The sequence below is a fragment of the Salvelinus sp. IW2-2015 genome, unplaced genomic scaffold, assembly GCF_002910315.2.
Source record: "Salvelinus sp. IW2-2015 unplaced genomic scaffold, ASM291031v2 Un_scaffold2531, whole genome shotgun sequence".
NCBI lineage: Eukaryota > Metazoa > Chordata > Actinopteri > Salmoniformes > Salmonidae > Salvelinus > Salvelinus sp. IW2-2015.
The window spans coordinates 102,771-128,778 of record NW_019943844.1 but is presented as its reverse complement, the minus strand read 5'-3'; the positions used below and the strand labels follow the sequence as shown (position 1 = coordinate 128,778).

Genomic DNA, 26,008 nt, shown 5'->3' with positions numbered 1-26,008 from the left:
AAGTAAAACACGGAATGACTAGCCATTAAATATAGAAAGCATTAAGACTGGAAATATGAGTGAGATAAAGACCATTCACATTTATCCAGGTCTGATACTGGCATATATTACGGATAAAAACAGCAATTCCCATAAAGCCTTGATCAAGGCTCAACGTTACAAACCTCTGACCACCCATTGGATTATTTATGGTGATGCCTTTCGTCTGCGACTCGCTATAGAGGCGACGTTGATAACGGAAGCAAACATTTTTAACGTCGAACGCATTTCGAAAGTTGTTGGATTTGTAGTGTTTCTTTTGACGGTAGGAGTTTCGAACTCCGAAGGTAAGTTCTCATAAGTTTGTGCCGTATAATTTCAGCTAACTTGTGAACGTTTCCCTGTTATATTATAGACTTAAGCTAGCTAACTGCTGTTAAAGCCACGGTTATCCAGCGAGACCAGCTTTATTTTTTATTTTTTTTGATTCAACCTTTATTTAACTAGGCAAGTCAGTTAAGAACAAATTATTATTTACGGCCTAACCCGGGCGACGCTGGGCCAATTGTGCACCACCTTATTGGACTCCCAATCACGGCCGGTTGTGATACAGCCTGGAATCGCACCAGGGTCTGTAGTGACGCCTCTAGTACTGAGATGCAGTGCCTTAGAACGCTGCGCCCAGCTAACGTTAGCTAGTTATAAATTAATCAATTAACCATAACCAATTGTTTTTATGGTAAAGATTCTAGATTCTCACATTTAGCCTTTGCTTACATTTTTACTCTGTCATTTACACTCGTGTGTGTGTGCGCGCGAGTGCGCGCTCAGCTGTGGGCTAGCTAGGAATTGACTTCATATCCCTCCACGTGTCACATAGCCTTGTCCCACATTGTCGTTCCTTTCCTGCAGATGTCTCTGGCCGATGAGCTCCTGGCTGATCTGGAGGAGGCAGGGGATGAGGGGGAGGATGGGCTGTACCCGGGGGAAGAGGGGGAGAGTGATGGGGAGGGACAGGCAGAGGGAGGTTTGGAGGACATCCCAGAGGANGGGGATGAGGGGGAGGATGGGCTGTACCCGGGGGAAGAGGGGGAGAGTGATGGGGAGGGACAGGCAGAGGGAGGTTTGGAGGACATCCCAGAGGAGATGGAGGTGGACTACAGCGGAGCTGAGAGTGTCTCGTCCATCGCTAAACTACGCAACAGCAAACAGGTCAGGGCAGTGTGTGTGGAGCTGCGTGCAGTCAATATACTAGAACAGGGTTTCCCAAACTGGGTCCTGGAGCCCCCCGTGGGTGCATGTTTTGCCCTAGCACTACATGGCTGATTCAAATAACCAACTCAGCAAGCTTTGATTATTTAATCAGCCGTGTAGTGCTTGGGTAAAAACCAGAACTTGCACCCAGGGGAGGCCCAGGACTGGGAACCCCTGTTCTAGAACATATAAGCTATTTCCAAGGTTTGTTTTGAAAACCCACAATTTGTTTGTTTACAGTTCTCAGAGATCATGGACAAAATTGCAATCTATGTCGAGAAGCAGCGCAAGAACTCTGAAGGTGATTGTTTTTGTTGTCACATACACCGGATAGGGTTGTTTTACTGGGTCAGTTACTTTGCCAATGCTCTAACCGCTAGGCTACCTGGCGCCCTATTGAAGACACAGCAGTTCTATGTTTGGATGTCTTGTTCTGTGGTTTATGTTCTACTCTGAATACAATGGATACTGATTCTACTTCAATGGTTTCTGATCCTCCATCTTGTGGTTTTACTGACTCTCTTCCCTTTCTCTTCAGTRTCCGGGCCGGTGGAGGCAGACCCAGAATACAAGCTGATCGTTGCTGCCAATAARCTCACAGTAGAAATTGAGAACGAGCTGAGTGAGTCCACTATGTCCATAAGTGATTGTGTGTCAATATGCTGCTGTAATTTGCTTGCATTGCGTTATGTCTAACGGTGTCTTTGTTTGTCTTTGTCAGACATCATTCACAAGTTTGTACGTGACAAGTATTCTAAGAGGTTCCCTGAGCTGGAGTCCCTGGTGCCCAACTCTCTGGACTACGTCCGCACTGTCAAGGTGAGCTGATGTTAGAGGAGAATTCTCTTCCACATCAAAATGTGTCTACATTGTTTTAAACTCTTGTCTACTATTCATGTCCCTGCTGTTGGGCTGAACACCGTGTGTGTAGGAGCTGGGGAACAACCTGGACAAGTGTAAGAACAACGAGAATTTGCAGCAGATCCTGACCAACGCCACCATCATGGTGGTCAGCGTCACGGCCTCCACCACACAGGGGTAAGAGCAGGGACACGTCACAGCCTCCGCCACACAGGGGTAAGAGCAGGGACACGTCACAGCCTCCGCCACACAGGGGTAAGAGCAGGGACACGTCCACAGGCCTCCACCACACAGGGGGTAAGAGCAGAGACGCATCACAGGCCTCCACCCACCAGGGGTAAGAGCAGGGACACGTCACAGCCTCCGCCACCAGGGGTAAGAGCAGGGACACGTCACAGCCTCCGCACCAGGGGTAAGAGCAGGGACACGTCACAGCCTCCCCACCAGGGTAAGAGCAGGGGACACATCACAGGGGTAAGAGCAGGGACACCTGGGTTGATTCAGTGGAGAGGTCCCACAATGGACCGAGAACTTATTTGGTGGAGCAGACATTTACAGAATGTTCCGATAGAAATATGATCAATAGACTTTACATTATCTACACAAAAAAGAACTGTAACATCCATTTAGTTGCAGACCACCTTTCCGTCTCAATGATGTTGTATTATCAACATGACTTGTTTCCAGGACGATGCTGGGTGAGGATGAGCTGAAGAGGTTGGAGGAGGCCTGTGACATGGCGCTAGAGCTGAACCAATCAAAACACAGGATCTATGAATATGTGGAGTCCAGGATGTCGTTCATCGCTCCTAATCTGTCAGTCATCGTTGGCGCCTCGACRGCAGCCAAGATRATGGGTCAGTGATTATAAGGATTTWMTTTTTTATATAATTTACAGGATTCTCACAATCATAAGGTSGTCTTCCTCCCTGTGGTGGTAGGTATTGCTGGGGGCCTGACCAACCTGTCTAAGATGCCAGCCTGTAACCTGATGCTACTGGGAACCCAGAAGAGGACCCTGTCAGGGTTCAGCAGCACCGCTGTGCTCCCACACACCGGCTACATKTACCACTGTGATGTGGTCCAGACTCTACCCCCGGTCAGTGCACCACACTTGGCGCTGTGTTCCCAAGAGCTTTGTTTGACTGTGGCTTTACCTAAGRTAACAAGAGTTATCCCTGTGTTGTAGGACCTGAGGAGAAAGGCAGCACGTCTGGTTTCAGCTAAGTGCACTCTGGCATCCCGAGTGGACAGCTTCCACGAGAGTGCAGACGGCAAGGTGAGGACTGGAAGAGGGAAGAAAGAAGGGCTATATAAASGTCTGTTACATATTAACTCTGGTCTTATTCTCTCTGTGCAGGTGGGCTATGACCTGAAAGAGGAGATCGAGAAGAAGTTTGATAAATGGCAGGAGCCTCCACCGGTGAAGACTGTCAAACCCCTGCCAGCACCGTTGGACGGACAGAGGAAGAAGAGAGGAGGGCGGAGGTATTTACTGTAGGGATGTGTAGATAACTGGTCCAGAGTTGTAATGTTTTTCAAAGTGCAATGTTAAACAGTATTGATGGTCTCATCTTTTGTCTGTCCTTGTCCAGGTATCGTAAGATGAAGGAGCGTCTGGGTCTGACAGAGATCAGGAAACACGCCAACAGGATGACCTTCGCAGAGGTCAGAACAGCTAATCTGTCTTTCAGGACKGCTGTTACTWTATTTTACTATGTGTAATTACAATAAATATGTATTGGTCTTTTTAACCAACCACCCTCTGTCTCTGTTTCTCTCAGATTGAGGATGATGCGTACCAGGAGGACCTGGGTTTCAGTCTGGGCCAGCTGGGGAAGTCGGGCAGCGGACGCGTCAGACAGGCTCAGGTCAACGAGGCCACCAAGGCCAGGATATCCAAGTCCCTACAGAGGAAGCTGCAGAAGCAGAACATGACGTACGGCGGCAGGTCCACAGTCGGCGGCAGGTCCACAGTCGGCAGCAGGTCCACAGTCGGCGGGAGGTCRACAGTCGGCGGGAGGTCCTCGGTCAGAGACAACTCCTCAGGAACAAGTTCCAGCGTAGCCTTCACTCCACTACAGGTAGGCCTAATTGGTTTTTGTTTTCACATGAGAAAAAGCTACACGTATTTAATTTTATAATTTCAACAAACGAAAGCACTTCGTCACCAGTAACGTTAGCATTTACCAGCAGGGGTGGACTCCTCGTTTCTGTTTGTGGTGGAATTGTACTTGAACTGAACTCTGTYTTCCTCAGGGACTGGAGATCGTGAACCCGCATGCAGCAGAGAAGAAGGTGGCTGAGGCCAACCAGAAATACTTCTCCAACATGGCAGAGTTCCTCAAGGTCAAGAAGGAGGGAGAGGGAAAGTGAGGAGTACACATCCAATTATCATACACATCCACACATATACTTACACACAGGAGAGACTGATATACAGACATACCAACTTGTATTGCAAAATGAATGCAGATGGAGTYAAATGCATTCACACTGACTGATTGATCAGGCGTCATTGCATAACCATGGGGAGAAGATTGACCATAACAGTGAAGAAAATATATTTAGATTGTATATTTGTTTTAGAGCATGTTGTGCTTTTTTTCTTACATTTTGACTCCATTTTGTTCCATTTTAATAAAATGAAACTAATACTTCCTTGTCTCATTACTGCAAAAGTGCTTTCGGAAAGTATTTAGTGACTTTTTCCACATTTTGTTACGTTACTTGTTCTAAAATAGTTTCCCCCCTCAATTTAATCAATCTACCCCATAATGACAAAGCAGAAATGGGTTTTTACAAATGTATGTCTGTGTACACAGAGTACCAGTCAAGTTTGGATACCTACTCATTCAGGAATTTTCATTATTTTGACTTTTCTAACATTGTAGAATAATAGTGAAGACATCAAAACTATGAATTAACACATGGAATCGTGTATTAACCAAAAAAGGGTGTAACAAATCAAAATATATTTGAGATTCTTCAAAGTAGCCACCCTTTGCCTTGATGACAACTGCACACTCTTGGCGACTTTGAAGAATATAAAATGTTTTGATTTAATGCTTTTTTTGGTTACTACATGATTTCATATGTTATTTCATAGTTTTGATGTCTTCACTATTATACAACATAGAAAATAGTAAAGAACAAGTAGGTGTCCAAACTTTTGACTGGTACTATATATTTCAAAACTGTTTTCGCTTTGTCATTATGGGATATTGTGTGATGAGAATTTGTATTTAATCCATTTTAGAATAAGGCTGTAATGTAACAATGTGGGGAAGGTGTTTGAAAGCTTTCTGAATGCACTAGCATTGGATTGCTTTGTAAAAAAAAAAAGTATGTATTTAACCTTTAACTAGGCAAGTCAATTAAGAACAAKTTCTTATTTACAATGACGGCCTACCCTATGTTGCTTTGAGCAACATCGAATAGTGTTTTTTGGAATTTGCTATTTATGAAATAGGTTTATGGATATTCTAATACAAAATAATTGTTACACATGACATTTATAGTCGTCACAATTTCAGAAAAGTATTTTATTGAAATTTTACAATCCTGTTTTTACCCACATGACTTCATTTGATAAAACATCCTGTAAATAGTTTATTTTCTTGAGAAATTAAAATTTCAGCCTTCCCTTTCTCAAAAGCCCAAAAATAGAATTTATAAACGGCAAAACTCACCTTCTCTCGATTCCTTTTTCCAAAAATCTTTCAGGAAAAACCTCTAAATGAATTAAATCACCGGAGACCGCTCATGATAGTTTAATCATACACAATTGATTCATCCATCTAACCACCAAGTTAAATTCACCAGCTTTTTCAGAACATTTTAGGTTGAATGGTTGATGCATGCTTCATATTRTATGAAAACAGTATTTCAGTAAACAATTTAACTTGGTATCAACGAGTAGTAAATTGAATGCAGTGTTGCAATCAGTGAATGACGCTCTATTCAATCTACCGCTGAAGTGTTACAAATTGCGCAGTAAAAGTAATTCCGATTGATGCGACATGTGCAGCATTTTATCGTGAATGCAGTCTCTGCCAACGCGGGAACATTTTTATTAGACTCTAGCGCTGAACTTTTGAGATACGGATTGAACAGAGCKCCGAATAGCGGAATCAGGAGGTTMTGTTTCAATAAGGGTCTTTTGGAAGCGATTTAAAATAACACAGGATAAAATTGAGTTGAACAGATMACTACATGCAAGGCTGAGAACTGTTGACACCCTTTTGAGTAAATACACTGACTCAAAGGGAATTCTCCTATTTCTACTGTTCTCATCCTTCCACTAGTAGTTCTACTTTGAAGGGCAATAGTGGCTGGTGCSTCATGGTATAGAAACCAGGAACATTATCAGAGTTCATGTCAACCAACACAACCCTACTTCTTTCAGGTACAAATCCTTTATTAGCTAATCTCACAAACATAATGCCRCAATGACGATGCGTTTCCTTTCACAGTTAAACTTTAAAAMATTTTATTTGTAAAGAGAGAGGGAGGCAGAGACCAGTTCAATTGCATAGCAATTTAATCCAATGTCCAATAATGCCTCTCTATCCCCATCAAAAGGAAGAGGCCATGTGGTCATTCTCAATCAGTGTTTTATCGACCAAGACAACATCAATAAAACTATTGATAATCACTCACTATCCCTAATAGTGACCTTAATCAACAGGCATCATAACATCTTAAAAGGAGCCCAGTTTGCCCTGTCTGCTGGCTAGCTAGACAACTYTATGTCTCCATTCTAAACCACTAATTACAGTCAATTCAAGCAAGATGGGCTTTTTTCACWTGTAACCAAATCCAATGTATGTTTGCTTGTTGTTTAGTCCAAGGCTTCTATACTCCAGTTGGGGGCAGTACAGTTTGTTGTTGAAACAGAAAGAAAAACAAAAACAACATGGGGAACATGCGTGGAGCTTCCTAATGTAATGCCACAAACTGAGTGCTCAGACAGGCACAGATCTGTAACGACTCCCTACTCCCCCCTAGTACACTACTTCTGACCAGGGCCAGTTATAGGTAGGGGGTTCTATTCCCCACGTACTGTAGTGCACTACTAGGGCTTTGGGCCGGAGTAGTACACTATGTGGGGAGTAGGGTGCCATTAGACYCAGCCTATACAGACAACATCCTCCATTTTAGGAGCAGGGTTCTACTACACATCACAATCTCTATCCACAGCATGGAGTTAGTTCAGTCTCGGAATGTCAACAGCAGCACGTTTCTCCTCCCTCTTTCTCCGCCKCTCTGTCACTGCAGGTCTCGGTCTTCCAGGTACCTGTACTCAAAGGTGAACCCCTCCTTCTTCCTCTGACCCCACTTCTCATAGTCAAAGTAGATGTAAGTGCCCTGAGGGAGGAGGACAGTATTAATCACCCACTCTTTCTTACTCTTTATGTTGGCTCATCATTGGCTCATTGTTCTATACAGACCCATGGTGCCTCCAACACTAACAGCACAGGAGGTACCAAGGTTCTACTGTACCTGTTCAAACTCATCAGTGATAGTCTTGGGTTCTTCGTGCCTCTGGAACCACATCATGTACTTGGTGTGGAACCTCCACGACTGCTTCTTCAGAGCCTTGGCTGACAGGTACTGAGCTTTAGTGCCCTGAGAGAGAGTAAACGAGAAACACAGAAAGGAGAGAGTGAGCAATTGGACCCCACAGTGGCAAAGCAAGAGCAGACAGATGGGGGATGGTGTGTGTGTTACCTCCAGGTAGTAGAAGATGAAGAAGAGAGTCTCTGTYGACAGTCTCTGGTAGAACTCTATAGAGTCTGAGTGGTGGGGGGGCATCTGATGATGGAATGGCAGGGTGGGGCATGGGTTCCTCATCAGGTATTGCCTACAGGAGAGAGTAGCACAGACGTGCATGTTAATATCTCCTCAGAGAAAGCCCAGTGTCTACACCCCAGTAGTCCGGCGGACGGCGTTCTGTTACCTGATCCTCTCGGAGTCTGAGGGGTGCGGCATGTGTGTCCAAGCAGACTCCTGCATGGTCTGCTGGTACACCTGGTCCTTGGAGAGCGGAGTGGGACCCAGGGGACACACCCCCAGGGAAGGGGGGATGCTCACCTCCGACAGGGAGGGCTGGGGGGCCGCGGGCGTGCCGGGGGCAGCCGACGAACCAGAGAAGATGTCTGAGGAGAGACAGGAGGGGATTGGTTGAGTTACAGCTGGTGGGGATATCAACACAGACAGACAATTAGAAATTATGTCACCTGCAACTGGCATGTGCTTTGTCAAATTGCATGAATGTTTATTTGTGTAATGCCTTAAAGATGMGATTTGYAACTTGTTAATTGAGTTGATTCTGACCTCTGTCTGTGAGYTGCAGGTTGGGGATCTCTCCATCCAGACCTGATCCTAATGCTGCTCTCTCAGCCATCGCCTTCAGAGAACTCAGAGGCTCCGGGGCCTGAGAGAGAGAGAGGGAGGGAGGGAGGGAGGGAAAAGGAGAGATGGATGGAACAGATAGAGAGAGAGAGTGTGGTGAGGGAGAGTTTGGAAGAGCAAGGGGCAAATATAAAAACTGTGAATTTATGAAAACCAATACACCATTCAACAGTTCTTCCACCATGAGATACTAGTAGAAGCTTGGTACCAGTCCACCATCCATTCCCTGTATGGTGTGAAGCAACACACTCCTACCTGCAGCTAGAACCCCCACGGCCAGCCACAGTGACTGCACCAACAATGACCAAATAAACCTGCCAATTCAAGATCCCATGGAGTCCTTACTAATTCAACACTATACACAATCTTTACAAATACAGGCTCTTCAAACATATATCTTGTATGTTCTTGGTGTGTGGTGGAGGAACTAATCCAMCCACTTGGTAATGTCCATTTCCCTGTGACACAGATTTTTTCTTCTAGCACTGATATCTGACTACCTCAAACTTCTTCTATATTTRTGGTGTGTAAGAGTGTCTGTGTCAGAGTTAGAGATTGTGTGTATTTAAATCTGTGTCAWCTTTCTGTTTCCTGTTTTAGTGGCTTTGTGGATGTGTTTAGGAGTGAGAGTGTGTGTAAGTTGAGTATGAATGTGTATATTTCCGTGTGTGTGTGGGTCTCTACCTGACACTGCTTTCTCTTTCGTGTGTTAGTGGCTGTAGCCATGGCCCCTGGRGGCTCTGGGYCCTGCGCTGACATTCTGGTCTCCATCAGTATCTGACGGAGGTCTGTAGGAAGCTGGGGACAGAGGGCAGTCTCTACAGGTTATTCTAACCTTATTACAATGCTATTATACATGTTAATTAACTAAGAAATAAAAGAAACAAGGTTTCATTTAGGAGATGCTTCATCATTGGAAATCTCCTGAATAGCTGACAATTTGGTGTGAATGGTGTGGGAGTTGTGTGATCTACAGCACATTTTGTGAATTTATTTTTCTTATGCTGAGAAAGTTTTGAAAATTGTGTTAATTTCCAAACTATCAGTATTTTTGTGAGTTTGTTTGTTTCCAAGTTGTATTCGTATTATAGACAACCCCAATTGGGTCAAAATGGCTGCCGTGGAGGTTCTAGTGTTCACTAAACACTGTGTTCTCATACTGTTAAATGGCTGTCTCCATCCATCTGTTGAACTGTATAAAACCTCTCAGAGCCGAAGGGAAACAGTGGTAGGAGAGGAGGCCATCTAAGAACATCAGGACAAAGTGCTCATCTCTTAGCCTCACACCCCTGTCTGTCTGTCCTTCCCTCTGTCTCCCCTCACCTTGAGGCCCTCAGAGGCCTGTGTGTAGGAGTGGGGTCCGTTGAGGAGACTCCCACCACCGGGGATACTGTCTGAAAACGAGGGGGACGGAGAGCTGGGGGGTAAGGTGATGGAGCTGATGAGGCTGGGACCGTTGTCCATACTGAYGGAGAGAGAAGACATAAGGACATTTTTATCATCTAAAAAAATGAACAGATGATTGTGGTCTTGGATGAATTTGATATCACTTACGGCTGACTGGCTGATGAGGTCAGCGAGGAAGGCTGGCTGCTCTGTGATTGGCTGGGTGTGCTGAAGGCAGACTCTGCTGTGCTCTCTGCCACCACAGCACTGTAACCTGGGCCATGGGAAAGACGGCAGAAACATTACTACTAATGGTCAATCCCAAATCCAGAAAAGGTGCATAAAGAAACATACAAACCCAGACAGCCACACAGACAAAGTGAACATACTTGTGCTTCCGTTCTGCTTCAGTCCACTGGGCGGTCTGGCAGGGGCTGCYTTCGACCCAACTACTCCTCCGATTGGCCCCATGCTTCCTCCGTTTCCTCCCATCATCCCCACTGCCCCCCCAGGGGCAGCACCGACCGGGCTGAGAGGGATCAGAGGGGGCCCAGGGATCACACTCTGCCCAGGCACCAGGCCCAGGATCCCCCCAGTCAGGGAGCCGTGTGCTGGGCTGGACCCCAGCAGGCCCAGGCCTGTCCCAGCCCCGTTGGTGGTCACTCCACTGGAGCAAGAGGTGGGGATGGAGGAGCTCTCCATTGAGACACTGGACTGGGTGGTGCTACTCAGACCCAGGCCTCCCAACGCGGCTGCCTGGGCGTAAGGGGCATGGGTGGACCCAGAGAGCAGGCCTGCCATGGTGTTCAGAGAGGCAGACATCCCAGTCAGGCCCAGACCAGACATTGAGTTGGCACTGCTTGTCCCCGTCATGCCAACTTTACCCAGGCCCAACCCAAGGCCTAGGCTGGAGTTGAGGATATGACCAGACGAGACCTGGGGCAGGGAGTTTGGGGAGGCTGAGATGGGTGTAGTGGGTGTGGGGAGAGAGGGGGCYGTGGAGAGGAGGGGGTGGCTGGGTGGGCTGGGGGTGCAAGGTTTTGTTTGGGGTTGTTGTGGTTGTAGCAGTGGCTGCAGGACTGGTTGCTGTGGAGGTTGAGGCTGATGTTGTTGCACGGCGCTGCTGAAGCTTCCTATTAGACTGTTGCTTGTGGGAACCCCAGGGTTGCCTCCGACAACGGCGGCCATGGATACAAGAGAGGAGGAAGAAGAGGACCCGGAATTGGCGGAAGAGGAAAAGGACAACAAGGAGGAAGTGCCGTTCTTCGCAGGAGACTGAAAATGACASAGCATCAGTTTAGTACAAACAGAACAGGGAAACAGAGAAACTACATTTCTGAAGAAATCCASTTCTCTATTGAGCTATAAACATATATTGTAGAAGCTCGGTCTCACCTGACTAACGTCACTGTCTGTCGACCGCCCTCTCTTCTTATCGTCCTCAGAGTTCTCCTGCAGAACACATGCAGGCACAAACAGTGCATGTGTAAGTATCAATGTACTTTATGACACTGATCAAGTAAGTGATTGTAGTTTCTATACAAACGACCAATCAGTGAAGGCAGATGTGCTTACAGCAGTGCAGGTGGCCGGGGATGGAGGGATGGGGGAAGAGGAGGTGGTGGAGGTGGGAGTGCTGCTCGAGTGGAGGAACATCTCATCCTCTATGTTCCCCATGCCCGTCGGAGAGMTGGCCACCAGCGCTGCAGCTAGAGAGGGAGAGAAAGAGGGATAGAAAGAGTGAAGGGCATAAATCAGGGAGAAAAGGCTACTGGTTTATTTCAATGATAAGATTTTCAGAGGAAATCTAATATATAAATATTTTTTAACAATCATCAACATCCAGAGCCACAGAAACACCACAGATCAAGCTCTTCTAAACCGACAGTCAACCCAGCTAACAGATGTTGATTAYAGAACATCCATCCACCCAGACCCAACAGACGTTCAATGAGGGACCATTCATCCAGACCCACAGCTGATAGCATGAGCATCATCATCATGATCATCCCAGGACTCGTCATCGAGCTCCTGGCTGTCCATGGGCGACTCACGGATGTCCTCCAGATCCAGGTCGTCGTAAATGAACTCGTTCTCCTCAAAGTCTGGGTCCTGTGACGACTCCATGTAGTACTCCACGTCGTCCTTGATCTTCTGGATGGAGTCCACCTGCACCGAGTCGTTGTCTAGCATGCGCAGGATGGTCTCCAGCATGCGAATGTGGTACCTATGCCTTTCTATAAACCTCTTTAGCTCCTCAATGCGATCCTGCTTCTACGAGACAGCCAGAGAAACAGGCACACGTGGTTATAAACTGTTCGGGTGACTTTTGTAATGCAGGTGGAAGTCATTCTTAGGCACAGATGTCAGATCAACTTGCCTTCCCCAAATCCTTTTAGGGGGAAATGCAAGACTGACCTTAGATCAGAGTCTAGGAGCAACATCATCCAACCCAATATCTGATTCATTATTATAAACTGGGTGGTTTGAGCCCTGAATACTGATGGGCTGACAGCTGTGGTATATCAGACCGTATACCATGGGTATGACAAAACATGTATTTTTACTGTTCTAATTAAGTTGGTTAGCAGTTTATAATAGCAATAAGGCACATTATAATAGCAATAAGGCACATATACCACAAAATAAGGTTTGTGGTATATGGCCAGTATACCACGGCTAAGGGGTGTATCCAGGCACTCCGTGTTGCGTCATGGGTAAGAACAGCCCTTAGCCATGGTATATTGGCCATATACCACACCCCGAGCCTGATTGCTTAATTAGACTACATACACAGCAATAGTTAATGTATAGGAAATGAGATGGAAGGAGACTGACCTCTTTCTCTCCTTTCTTCTTCCTGGTTTGAATGAAGAGGGATTCCACCTCACTCTCAAACTGGTCCACCTGCATATTTAGAGTGTCTATRGTATTCTGGGGGAGAAAAAGAGAGAATGGGGGGAAAAGAAGAACAGATCACCACCCAGAAAATAAGGCAGAGCCAGTGTGAACCATCCACCCCTGAACCATCGTTCAGGAGACATTACCACTATGCATGAGTCAAAATACCAACGGCTCAAAGGCTGTTACCGTTAGCCAGTTTCCCGTCTCTTCTTTCTCCCTCTGAGCTGGGTCCACTTTCAGGGCGAGCCCCAGGCCTTCTTTAGAGTAGGCCTTCGTCTTTGTCTCCCGCTCTACCACCTTAAACCGCTCCATTTGCTAAGGAGAGAATGTCAGATGTTATGTCAGACAGGATCGCATACCCTCTCCATGAGCACTGAGATGAGTTGAAAGTAGAGCTGTGATGATACCAATATCACACAATTTTTCCATGGCAAAAATTTAAAAAAACTAAAGCAGACCAAACTCTTTGGTCAAATCAAATTTTATTTGTCACATGCGCTGAATACAACGGGTGTAGACTTTTCGTAAAATGCTTGCTTACGAGCCCTTCTCAATGATGCAGAGTTGAAAAATAATAATAAAAATAGTAACACAGGAGGAATAAAATACACAAGAATGAAGCTACAGTAGATGACCAAAAGTATGTGGACACCTACTCATTGAACATCTCATTCCAAAACCATGGCCATTAATATAGAGTTGGTCCCCCCTTTGCTGCTATAACAGCCTCTACTCTTCTGGGAAGGCTTTCCACTAGTGTTGGAACATTGCTGCGGGGACTTGCTTCCATTCAGCCACAAGAGCATTAGCGAAGTCTGGCATTGACGTTGGGAGATTAGGCCTGGATCGCAGTCGGCGTTCCAATTCATCCCAAAGGTGGTTGATGGGGATGAGGTTAGGGCTGTGCAGGCCAGTCAAGTTCTTCCACACCGATCTCGACAAACCATTTCTGTACGGACGTTAATTTGTGCAAGGAGGCATTATCCTGCTGAAACAGGAAAGGGCCTTCCCCAAACTGTTGCCACAAAGTTGGAAGCACAGAATCGTCTAGAATGTATGCTGTCGAGTTAAGATTTCAATTTACTGGAACTAAGGGGCCTAGCCCAAACCATAAAAACAGCCCCAGACCAATATTCCTCCTCCCATCAAACTTTACAGTTGGCACTATGCAATGGGGCAGGTAACGTTCTCCTGCCATCCTCCAAACTCAGATTAGTCTGTCAGACTGCCAAATGGTGAAGCTTTATTCATCACTCCAGAGAACGTGTTCCACTGCTCCAGAGTCCAATGGCGGCAAGCTTTACACCACTCCAGCCGACGCTTAGCATTGCACATAGTGATCTTAGGCTTGTGTGCGGCTGCTTGGCCATGGAAACCCATTTCAAGAAGCTCCAGACGAACAGTTCTTGTGCCGATGTTGCTTCCAGAGGTAGTTTGGAACTCGATAGTTAGTGTTGCAACCAATGACAGACGATTTTTAGGAGCTACGCGCTTTAGCAATTGGCGGTCCCGTTCTGTGAGCTTGTGTGGCCTACCTCTTCACGGCTGAGCCGTTGTTGCCCCTGGACGTTTCCACTTCACAATAACAGCACTTACAGTTGCCCGGGGCAGCTCTAGCAGGTCAGAAATGTGACGAACTGACTTGTTGGAATGTCACTGAGCTCTTCAGTAAGTCCATTCTACTGCCAATGTTTGTCTATGAAGATTGCATGGCCGTGTGCTCGACCTGTCAGCAGCTGGTGTGGCTGAAATAGCTGAATCCATTCATTTGAATGGGTGTCCACATACTTTTGTATATATAGTGTATATACAGGGAGTACCAGTACCAGATCAATGTGTAGGGGTACAGTACAAGGTATTTGAGATAGATGTGTACATAAAAGGCAAAGTGACTAGGCATCAGAATAGATAGTAAGGATAATGAACAGAGTAGCAGCAGCAAATGATGAGTGTGAAAGTGTGTTATGTTGATATGTGTGCATATGTAGTATATGTGAGTGTGTGTGGGCTGTGTGAGTGTCAGTGTAGTGTATATACACTGAGTGTACAATACATAGGAACACCTGCTCTTTCCATGACAGACCAGGTGAATGCTATGATCCCTTATTGATGTCACCTGTTAAATCCCCTTGAAATCAGTGTCGATGAAGGGGAGGAGACCGGTTAAAGAAAGATTTTTAAGCCTTGAGACGGATTGTGTATGTGTGCCATTCAGAGGGACAACGGGCAAGACAAAAGCTTTAAGTGCCTTTGAACAGGGTATGGTAGTAAGTGCCAGACGCACCGGTTTGAGTGTGTCAAGAACTGCAACGCTGCTGGGTTTTTCACNGTCCCGTTCTGTGAGCTTGTGTGGCCTACCACTTCACGGCTGAGCCGTTGTTGCTCCTAGACGTTTCCACTTCACAATAACAGCACTTACAGTTGTCCGGGGCAGCTCTAGCAGGTCAGAAATGTGACGAACTGACTTGTTGGAATGTCACTGAGCTCTTCAGTAAGGCCATTCTACTGACAATGTTTGTCTATGGAGATTGCATGGCTGTGTGCTCGACTTTATACACCTGTCAGCAGCTGGTGTGGCTGAAATAGCTGAATCCATTCATTTGAATGGGTTCCACATACTTTTGTATATATAGTGTATATACAGGGAGTACCAGTACCAGATCAATGTGCAGGGGTACAGCACAAGGTATTTGAGATAGATGTGTACAGAAAAGGCAACATGACTAGGCATCAGAATAGATAATAGTAAGAATAAGAAACAGAGTAGCAGCAGAAAATGATGAGTGTGAAAGTGTGTTGTGTTGGTATGCGTGCGTATGTAGTGTATGTGAATGTGTGTGGGCTGTGTGAGTGTCAGTGTAGTATATGTGTATATACACTGAGTGTACAAAACATTAAGAACACCTGCTCTTTTCATGACAGACCAGGTGAATGCTATTATCCCTTATTAATGTCACCTGTTAAATCCCCTTGAAATCAGTGTCGATGAAGGGAAGGAGACAGACTTTTAAGCCTTGAGACGGATTGTGTATGTGTGCCATTCAGAGGGACAACGGGCAAGACAAAAGCTTTAAGTGCCTTTGAACAGGGTATGGTAGTAAGTGCCAGACGCACCGGTTTGAGTGTGTCAAGAACTGCAACGCTGCTGGGTTTTTCACGCTAAAAGGTTTCCTGTGTGTATCAAGAACGGTCCCCCACCCGAAGGACATCCAGCCAACTTGACAACTGTGGGAAGCATTGGAGTCAACATTGGCCAGCATCCCWGTGAAACCCTTGACACCTTGTAGAGTCCATGCCTGACAAATTTAGGCTGTTGAGTGCAAAAGGGGGTACAACTCAATATTAGGAAGGTGTTCCTAATGTTTTGTACACTCAGTGTATAGTGAGTATATATAGTATTGTGAGTGTGCATAGTCAGTGCAAGATAATAATAGTTAACCAATAGCTACCCGGACTATCTGCATTGATCCTTTTTGCACTAAATCTTTTGACTCAACACATACGCTGCTGTTACTGTTTATTATATATCCTGTTGCCTAGTTATTCAACAATTTCAAATATTTTACTGAGCTACAGTTCATATAAGGAAATAAATAATAATAATAAATAAATTCATTAGGCCCTAATCTATGGATTTCACATGACTGGGCAGTGGTGCAGCCATGGGTGGACCTGGGAGGGTATCGGCCTAATCTACGGATTTCACATGACTGGGCAGTGGTGCAGCCGTGGATGGGTGGGCATTGGCACACCCATTTGGCAGCCAGGCCCACCTATTTGACAGTCAGGCCCACCCACTGGGGAGCCAGGACCAGCCAATCAAAATAAGTTTTTCCCCATAAAAGGGCTTCATTAGTGACAGAAATACTCCTCAACACCCACCCAAATTCTCTAAAACAACTTGAGGCAGTTTATGGTAGAGAAATTAACACTAAATTCTCTGGCAACAGCACTGGTGGACATTCCTGCAGTCAGCATGCCAATTGCACGCTCCCACAAAACTTGACATCTGTGGCATTGTGTTGCCTTTTATTGAACCCAGCACAAGGTGCAAGTGTGTAATCATCATGCTGCTTAATTTGTTTCTTGATATGCCACACCTGTCAGGTGGATGGATTATCTTGGCAAAGGAGAAAAGCTCACTAACAGGGATATAAACAAATTTGTGCTCAAAATTTGAAAGAAATAAGCTTTATGTGCATATCGAACATTTCTGGGATCTTTTATTTCAGCTCATGACACATGGGACCAACACTTTACATGTTGAGTTCATATTTTTGTTCAGTGTATACGGTTGTACACATCTACCTCAATTAGCTCGTACCCCTACACATATTCAGTACTGGTACCCCATGTATATAGGCAATTTATTGTTACCTATTGTGTATTTACTCCTCATGTTATTATTTTTCTATACTTTCTCTCTGTACTGTTAGTCTACACCGATTGTTTACAAAGCATGTGCCAAATAGAATTGGGATTTAAGATAGGGTTAATGCAGATAGCCCATAGAACCATTTAGCAGTCTTATGGCTATGGTCCTTTAAAACCCTGCTGTATGTAAAACATTGTGTGCTATAGCTTGGAAAATAAATAAATGTCCCTCTGGACAAGATAATGATAAATATTTTTTTTTACATCTGTTTCGTGTTTCGATTCCTTGCCACGGTACTAACGAGTATCGCAATACTGGTATCGTCCTGGCCCTAGTTGAAAGGTAAACACAATATGGTGGAGACCTATCCGCTCTTTTCTCCTATCAGTGTTAAACAAAGAAGCTATTTTGGAGAGTATTACCGTCTCTATGACCTTGCGATTCTCCACTAGCTGCCTTTTGTCTTTGATCTCATTTGATGCCACCCATGTTTTTATCTGATCCCTCAATCGCTGCAGGAGAGATGACAAGAAAACAACAATTAGAACTTAAGTAAAGACCCATAGCTTTATCAGTGTYAGCAGACAACATGGGATATTAAGACAGKTTCATATATTGCTTACTATTAGTAAGCAATTAGTCTTACCTGTAGCTTTTTAATCTCTTTTTTAAGGTCTGCCTCATATTTTTCCTTTTGGTTGGCATTGGCTGCATTGTGAAGCTGTGAAACAAAGTGACAAAGATCAGTTTGTTTGATAGGAGACAAWTCATTGTTTCATGCACAGTGAATATGCAATGCATAGTGTTAAGGAGTCCTCACCTTCTGCCAAATGTCTTCAAACTGTTCTACGCCTTCAGCGACCTTTTTCAAACATCTGTCAATTTCACCTGGGGAGAGGAAAGAAAGAGGTCATTATGAAAATATGCCAATCTATTTTACTGGACTAACATATTACATTGAATCTCAAAGATTAATCAAATAATTTAAATAACTGATAATCGAAAGAGTGTGAGAGGTCAGTGTCCAGTCCATTACGTCCATCATCGCTCTATGCTACAGTTACCTTGGAGTTTTCTCTTATCAGCCATGGCTTCACTACGACAATGTCCTCATACCGTCTTTCATTGATAGAAGGAGATAACATATTAACGTTAGCTAAAACATATTAACGTTAGCTAAAAACATAATGCAAACAGACACAATGAACATTGATTGCACTGCATCCAAGTCCCTAGCTAGCTTCCTAGCATCAAGTAGCTACAGACAATACAAACACTTGCAGCGAAATGTACCTCGGTTTAGCAAAGAATTAACATGCTTATAATTTTAACGTACATCACTATTTTCATCAATCGTAAAACAGTTCAATAGATGTCTCGCTGGAAATGTCAGCAACATTAGCCAGCTAGCTAACGTAGCCAATTCACATGCTGTTTGGCAGGTTCCGACAACTCATTCCAATGCAATTGCTATTCGATGCATTATTATGCATTAAGTGTATATATTGCGATTATATTTTGGGCACATTTGACGTTATGTTGGTAATTGTTATAATGCTAGCAAATGTAGCTAGCTACTGCAATCACAATGCTAGCTAGCTGGTAATTTATGAAAATTAGGGAAACTGTGTCAACCAGCTAAATTCACATTTGTTTTAGACTTTTACCTAGGGTTTGGGCTTTTCGTTTGTTTCTTTCAATTAGAACTAAAACTATTTCCCCAGTCTTCTTTACTTCCAATTTGTGTTTTCTTTTCGTCAATCTGGCTGTACAGTACACTAAAGATGGACGGTAYCTAAATCCCACCCACAAAATGTGGATTCCGCCCTAAACCCTACCTCCAAGCTATGATAGGACCAAATTATCCACCGTCGTTGGACAACTTCCGCAGGTATACTTTCCTGTGATTGGTTTATCAGATTATTGATGGGTCAATGGTAAAATATATAAAAAACWGAATCCTGAAGTTCTGAATAAACATTTTATACGGAACATTTAGTAAGCATCACGTCGACAAACAATCATAAAACATGTTCAGAGTATCCTGATAAAAGGTTCACATCAATACATGTACTGTCAATGTAACTTCCGCAAGGACCGGACCATGCATTCTCTACTCGAGCAGAATGGGTGGATTACCATGGTCAAGACCTTCAGCCATTTCCATAGACCATAGTTGTGCATAAATGATAATCTTATCCACTATGTTTTTCATTTCTATCTGCAAGGTTCTGTAGACAGCATCCATGTAGTAGAACCTTAGATCAGGTGTAGCTTCATCCTATTCCATTATTTCAGAACTCAAGCCCAYTACAACTTTCAGAACATCCCAAAGAGCCCTGGCTGTATGRGTTTCAGTGACATCACYTCTGGGYAAGTGGGAGTCCAAGCAACAGAATGCTGCCTCATTTCTCCTCCCACTAGCAGCCGGCCATTCCCCTGGTCAGTGAGACAAWGCGGTTGGGCTGGGAAAGTCACTGAACTGCGTCTCTGCCAACATGGYGATGTCTGCTTCAGTCTGTGGAGAYGAGTGAAGATGGTGTTAACAACAGAACCATTGTAGGGAAACAGACTGACAGATCTGTCGTCTGCCAGATTGGAGAARGCTGCAGTGCAATCTGTTCCARATGCACAGAATAGAATACGCAATGCACTGTCAGTGTAAAGGAGAAGCCGTCACCTTRCTCTGCACATAGTCGCACAAACATTTCACCATTACAGTCTTTGTTCATTCATTTAGTTTGGGTGTGCACGTTAATTTCACACTCAAGGTTTATGAGTGCGTCTCACACACCTGTGGGTCTTTCTCCTGTTTTYGAACTCGATGCCTCTTCTTCTTGGATCCCACTGTGGATTGGAAAGGGACAGAGGGGGAGTGGCTAGGAAGGTCATTTAGCCTATCATCTTCTGCTCCAGGGCCGATGTCTAAATGGGCACCAGACTCTTCCTGAAACAACAACAGTGTTGCTTTGAGTATAAAGACATAGTATGTTGGGGGAAAACTCAGTTTCAGAAGAGTTCTCCAGTTTCATTCCAACAGAAAACCTTCCCAGTTGACATCTTCTGCATCACCATCAAAGTTAATGGTGAAAGATTGAATAATGAATCGTTGTTACATTTCAATATACTATAACTGTATATCATGGAACTCTGCTGGTTTATTATTAAAGAAACACTTTTTCACTTTTTGAATATCTCATTCTCACCTCAAGCGATATGGTGAGCTGTGCATTTCTATAGTCATCTCCATGGGCGTCGAGGGTCTTCATTAGGAACCTACAGTAGGAAAGTTCAGTTGCTGTTGTAGTTGAGCTAGCCTGTATTTACAATGGAGAGGCCAATAGACCATAGACTYAAAAAGACATGYACKAATGAAAGGACAGAKAGAGCTTCAGTCCTTTTTTACCTTCTCTCTTTCTTCATGCGACGTGTTAGTCTTTGTACCTGGTGAAGGCGACCAAGGATCTTCTCATTCACCTGCAGAGAAAATGGTGAAAGGATTAGGGTGGCAAATTTCCTGGAACGGACAATAAATGCCCTGGTTTGCCCAAAATCCTGGTTGGAGGATTCCCYGAATCAGGAGGGAATAAGCAGGAAATCCAGAAACCTCCAAACAGGATTTCTGGAAAACCAGAAAATGTATTGAACATTTTGCAACCCTAGAAAGGATTCATTACCATGCATTTCTTTATGCTACATGTTTGCACTGTCATTACCAACATCAAACTATATGTTCACAGATGCACATCCATATAACTTGGTTCTTAAATAGAGCACTACCTGAAGATACGATAGTAAAGTCACAATAAAAATCCACACTTGGCAGGGTCGTACAATCACACACACAAATTATTCCCCACAGTCACTCACCTGTTCGATCTCCTTACACCTCTTGATCAAAGCCAGGTACTTCCTTTTCTCCAATTCTCTCCTCTCCTCCTGCTGCTGCTCTGGCCTTGCTCCTGACCCTTGACCTCTGCCCTCTAGCAACTCGCTGACCCCAGGGCCAAGCTCTACCTAATGATAAAAACTGTCATTTAGCGCACACCATTTTTGTTTCTTTCATCGTTCCCCTCTAAGCAGGAACTGATTTAGACCTGGGACACCTGGGGTGTGCAATTCATTATCAGGTAAACAGAAAACCAGCAGGTTCTGGACCTCGTTGAGTAAGAGTTGAATACCCCGGCTCTAGCACCATATTCCATTTCCAACCAACCGAGCCACTGGAATCATAATAGTCAGACTCAGAACTCTTACTTACCTCCCCTGGGCCCAGTTCCACACCACCTGGCTCCAGCTCTGCTTCCAGGATGTGGCCCCCAAAGAGAGGCGGCAGGGCCAGGCCGGAGAAATCCTCCATCATCTGAGGGAGGGGTGGAAGGAGGAATAAGATCGTTCACCCCCTCATAAATCACGTCCTAGACAGTGTCACGAATCTACACTACATTTGACAAACAGGTAGGGTTACTTTCTTGACTCAACCTGACAGCATATTTTCTTTAGCCCAACACTAAAGGACGCCTCTCCTATGTGGGGTTAATCTTTAGGAATGTTATAACTAGTTACCATAATAACTATTTGCTTGCAGACAGCGTTAGCTAATCAGCAACACCTTCCTCAACCCCAAATAAAACTACATTTAGGTGACCTAAGTTTGATTTGGTTAACGAAATCACAACTCGTTAACGTGAGCTTTTCTTGAAAACGATTAAACCGAGATGACAACACATTCGACTAGCTAATGTTAGCCTAACTTGCTAACGACGTTACTGAAAAGCATCTAACATGCGCAGCATTTTTGAAGARTTACGACTAACTACTGTATCTGGATGGTCTGACTGACACTTTAAACARATGTTTACCCGATCCATTGACTGCAGCGCTCAATGCATCACCGCAYATTTCACGCTGTCAAACAACCRTTTTGTGTTGTTGCAACTGGCGCAATAATTATACGACATTATGTAGACTACAGRTCCCATGTTRCCCAGCCRGGCAAAACTACAAASAGCAACATGGCAGGTGGGTGAACTTTGCTATTAGCAAGCTAGCTAGCTSTRTCGTTTTATGCTTGATTCCTCTGTCAAGCAAACARTGGTGTTCTGATAATGCTAGTGTATGATTAATTGTAASTAAATATTMTATTCAACTCTAATTTTGTATGCATATTTTAATTTACCATGCCAAWCGAATAATGTGACCTTGGACRAACATAGTGTRAGCCGATTTGTWTMAGCTGCATGTCGCGTCTCCACTTCATTCTTTACCTAACCTTTTWAGGTCAAAGCTCAAATCAAAATGTAGTAGTTTGYTCATTAAATATCTCCAATCTGAATCGCTTGCATTCCACAGTCCYCRGCTCTCTTCTGACTGAGCTGAGTGTAAACCTMGGCCACGTTCAGTTGTCGAACTTTGCAGATAGAAATCCCATTAATTAGAGCTGATGGGATTCTTATTCTACATGTCAGAGAGGCATGTTTGTTGTACATAACGTATTTCTATCTGAACGATCCAAAACGTTGTGTCCTGCTTACCCTGGTGTAAACAGAGCAGTTGGATAGGGTTGATCTTCTAGCTTCATCTTCAGTATTTATCTGCCCAATGCTGTCATGTTTACAATACTGTATAGACTCAAACTAATGGGTATATGACATGTATTTTCAAGTCATATAAGCCCAGCTAGCTATTTGTACCTAGCTATGTCCTTAATACATTCATCAATCACTGGATCATAGATCATGCATAACACAGTGTGCATTTGTGCCACTGTAACTTAAATGTCTGTTTGCTTCTCCTGCCAGGAATTGGAGCTTTCCTGAAGAATGCGTGGAATAAGGAGCCAGTAGTATTGGCCGCCTGCGCAATTGGACTTCTTGGTCAGTACATCTCTCAAAGTATACATCACAGGTTGTAATGCTCATATCTTACAATATGCTAAATTCAACTGTAGTTACACCTTATGGATTCTGACATTACATGATACTGTTAAAGGAATTTTATTCCTATGTTTATCAACCAATTCAATTAAAACACTCTGCCCATAAATAAGAATTTGTAAGATAATTATCAGCATTAAATGGACAGAAACCAGTCTTAAAAATCAATCAATCAATAGCGTTTATTCTCGAGAGTACTGATCATAATACAATTTACATCAGGTTATATAATAAAGATGATGTTATAGGTTTTAATGTCCATCCTCCTCTAGAATACAATGGCAGTATAGTTAGCGTTCTCATTACTGTCTGCCACCTGTTAAACTATCTGCAACCAACCCAAGGTCTTTCCCCTCCCTGGGTAGAGACAAAATGTCCTGTAAGGAACACAGTATTCCAGCCTGTCTGAAGATAACTCCATTCTTTCTAATAAGGAACACATAATATTCAGCATTATGATTATAATAAGTTTCATTCATACAGTAACATCTAAGTTAAATGTATACATATTTTAGTCATTAAACACAAAAATCCCATAACAGATACACATAAAATAAACTTGTGTGCACTGCCCTTCAGCCCTCCCTGAATTGAGTTGTGTGTTCACTTGGTGTAACATATCATTGATATTTCATGTATTTCTTCCCAGCCGTTACTGTTCCATNGCAGTTGGATAGGGTTGATCTTCTAGCTTCATCTTCAGTATTTATCTGCCCAATGCTGTCATGTTTACAATACTGTATAGACTCAAACTAATGGGAATATGACATGTAGTTTCAAGTCATATAAGCCCAGCTAGCTATTTGTATCTAGCTATATCCTTAATACATTCATCAATCACTGGATCATAGATCATGCATAACACAGTGTGCATTTGTCCCGCTGTAACTTAAATGTCTGTTTGCTTCTCCTGCCAGGAATTGGAGCCTTCCTGAAGAATGCGTGGAATAAGGAGCCAGTGGTATTGGCCGCCTGCGCAATTGGACTTCTCGGTCAGTACATCTCTCAAAGTATCCATCACAGGTTGTAATGCTCATATCTTACAATATGCTAAATTCAACTGTAGTTACACCTAATGGATTCTGACATTACATGATACACATAAAATAATGCCCTTCAGCCCTCCCTGAATTGAGTTGTGTGTTCACTTGGTGTAACATATCATTGATATTTCATGTATTTCTTCCCAGCCGTTACTGTTCCATTAGTGAGTCCCTTAACGAAGTACTCAGGCATGATGAATGCAGCTGTGCCATACAACTACCCAGGTAAGCCATTAAACCATTATGAGCAAATCATTAAGTCTGGCRCTAGACAGTTGGTGGCATAAACAAAACCMTTTTCCTCTCTCCCCAGTCCCTGTGCGAAACAATGGCAAGATGGACGATGTCCCCAGCCACCCTTGTGACCCTAAAGGACCAAACCTGGACTGGATTAAAAGCCTGTAACTGTCRACATTCCCTTTCCTGTACAGACCACAGCCCATTGTTCCTGTCTCTCTGTGTCTGCTTCTCAGTAGATGGCCCTCAATAAAGATTATGTATTTAATACCACCAACTTTGCTCTTGGATTCTGTTGGGATGTTATTTGTTGTCAATATGATTTYGCCATTTTTATGAATATTGTAGCATGTGTATTGTATTGTGAAACACAACACATATTTCCTTTTTAATAAAATGACTTATTCAAAAGGTATTCACAACCTCATTGGATTAATACACCCTTGATTCAATTCAGAAATTAATGTTAGGAAACCTACTAATTTACAATGTATACGGCATTAACCTATTTTGTACTTTTATACAATAGACAACAGACTTTAGAACTACAAGCTACTAGCCCTACACACACTTCAGACATTACACAAGAAATGTCTGGCAGTCAAGTGGATTTGAGATGATGGWTGACCACAAAAAAGGGGTGGGAAATTAGAATTTTAAATGTGGCTTTGACATCCAGAAAATGTATAAAAAAAAAAAAATTCAAATCTGATTACAAAGCCCTCTGATATCATCCCCCGTTTGGGAAGTATTGGTTAATTATGGCACCTTTGGTCTGTGCTTTGTGTCCATAAAGCTCTCTGCTCTCTCTTATCTATGGGTCTCCTGGGGGTGTCTCTGTCTGTGTTCAGGTTACACCTCTTCCTCACAGGGCTGAGGACCCCTTTATAAACKAACCTCAGGTCACTGAGGAACTCACATAACCTGGCAACAGAGAGAGCTTGAAATTAACACCTGCTCCAAATCTAGAATCTACAATCACTTGTTCTCTTTTCTCCTGGGATATGATGTGGAAAGCAGTGGTACTAGTGTGTATCTGCTGGTGGCTGGGCTGCAGGCGATAGACAGAAAAACAGATAGAGTGCCTCTGTGTGGTTGAGAGTTCATTCGAGTGGTCATCTTCACCTGTGGAGGAAGACGGTCACTCAGTGCAGATGAGGCATGCTGCTGGCTGGAGAAGCTTTATCTCAGCTGGCTTATAGCTCAGTGTTTCTAAGTGTTGCACATTTTATTCTAGCCCAGCACTAATACACCAGATTCAGCTAATCAATGGCTGTAAATGTTRAGTTGAGTAGCTGAATCAGGTGTGTTGGGCTGGAACAGAAGTGGTGSAACTCTGGTGCCTGGAACTGGAATACAGTATCTGACTGTACCTATTACATCCTGTTAGAGACAGTTAACTGGTMWGATGAAAGAYGTTTGAATGCCGATCCAGCTAGTTTTTAGTTACGGAATTACAGCAATCTTTGAGTTTTGAGCAGCYTYAGAAACAGTCAAGATGCTACACTGTATTTCAGGAGACTTCCCTAAAGACCCCTTCAGCTCCCATGACGAGGACTCATCTGAAGGCTGGAACCCAGACTCGGCCCCACTGGGTCCCTTCCAGCAGACCACCT

General features: G+C 43.9%; 4 protein-coding genes across 12 annotated transcripts; 2 read left to right on the top strand and 2 right to left on the bottom strand.

The window, feature by feature from the left end:
- Positions 1-229: 229 nt before the first annotated feature.
- On the top strand, positions 230-4,751 carry prpf31 (PRP31 pre-mRNA processing factor 31 homolog (yeast)). Its single transcript, XM_024141408.2, has 13 exons — positions 230-326; positions 892-1,191; positions 1,474-1,534; positions 1,772-1,855; positions 1,955-2,052; positions 2,165-2,271; positions 2,782-2,951; positions 3,036-3,193; positions 3,284-3,373; positions 3,455-3,582; positions 3,690-3,762; positions 3,879-4,178; positions 4,354-4,751. Exons 2-13 carry the CDS (start codon positions 892-894, stop codon positions 4,468-4,470), a joined length of 1,686 nt encoding a protein of 561 aa, XP_023997176.1. The 5' UTR covers positions 230-326; the 3' UTR covers positions 4,471-4,751.
- Positions 4,752-6,619: 1,868 nt separating this feature from the next.
- cnot3a (CCR4-NOT transcription complex, subunit 3a) lies at positions 6,620-19,060 on the bottom strand. Of its 6 annotated transcripts, none has more exons than XM_024141399.2 (19): positions 19,015-19,060; positions 18,241-18,295; positions 17,997-18,064; positions 17,823-17,897; positions 17,599-17,688; positions 12,988-13,116; positions 12,736-12,831; positions 11,874-12,171; positions 11,473-11,606; positions 11,293-11,349; positions 10,287-11,172; positions 10,066-10,171; positions 9,835-9,976; positions 9,196-9,309; positions 8,434-8,533; positions 8,057-8,255; positions 7,828-7,960; positions 7,600-7,725; positions 6,620-7,464 (listed from the first exon to the last, which is right to left on the bottom strand). In XM_024141399.2, exons 2-19 carry the CDS (start codon positions 18,263-18,265, stop codon positions 7,366-7,368), a joined length of 2,877 nt encoding a protein of 958 aa, XP_023997167.1. In that variant the 5' UTR covers positions 18,266-18,295; positions 19,015-19,060; the 3' UTR covers positions 6,620-7,365. The 6 variants fall into 6 exon arrangements, with proteins under 6 accessions (XP_023997167.1, XP_023997166.1, XP_023997169.1 ...); XM_024141398.2 differs by lacking the exon at positions 19,015-19,060 and adding an exon at positions 18,844-18,982; XM_024141401.2 differs by lacking the exon at positions 19,015-19,060 and adding an exon at positions 18,844-18,982 and having other exon boundaries at positions 11,952-12,171.
- Positions 19,061-19,143: 83 nt separating this feature from the next.
- tfpt (TCF3 (E2A) fusion partner) lies at positions 19,144-22,128 on the bottom strand. 3 transcript variants are annotated; one of them, XM_024141406.2, is made up of 7 exons: positions 22,039-22,128; positions 21,438-21,539; positions 21,047-21,193; positions 20,583-20,653; positions 20,383-20,452; positions 19,971-20,123; positions 19,144-19,694 (listed from the first exon to the last, which is right to left on the bottom strand). In XM_024141406.2, exons 1-7 carry the CDS (start codon positions 22,045-22,047, stop codon positions 19,620-19,622), a joined length of 627 nt encoding a protein of 208 aa, XP_023997174.1. In that variant the 5' UTR covers positions 22,048-22,128; the 3' UTR covers positions 19,144-19,619. The 3 variants fall into 3 exon arrangements, with proteins under 3 accessions (XP_023997174.1, XP_023997172.1, XP_023997173.1); XM_024141404.1 differs by having other exon boundaries at positions 19,971-20,023; XM_024141405.2 differs by having other exon boundaries at positions 19,971-20,023; positions 21,987-22,075.
- ndufa3 (NADH:ubiquinone oxidoreductase subunit A3) lies at positions 22,048-24,665 on the top strand. Of its 2 annotated transcripts, none has more exons than XM_024141407.2 (4): positions 22,048-22,198; positions 22,978-23,052; positions 24,303-24,380; positions 24,469-24,665. In XM_024141407.2, the coding sequence occupies exons 1-4, from the start codon at positions 22,063-22,065 to the stop codon at positions 24,558-24,560; spliced, it is 381 nt and encodes a 126-aa protein (XP_023997175.2). In that variant the 5' UTR covers positions 22,048-22,062; the 3' UTR covers positions 24,561-24,665. The 2 variants fall into 2 exon arrangements, with proteins under 2 accessions (XP_023997175.2, XP_070296521.1); XM_070440420.1 differs by lacking the exon at positions 22,978-23,052 and adding an exon at positions 24,030-24,104 and having other exon boundaries at positions 22,175-22,198.
- The last annotated feature ends 1,343 nt before the right edge of the window (positions 24,666-26,008 follow it).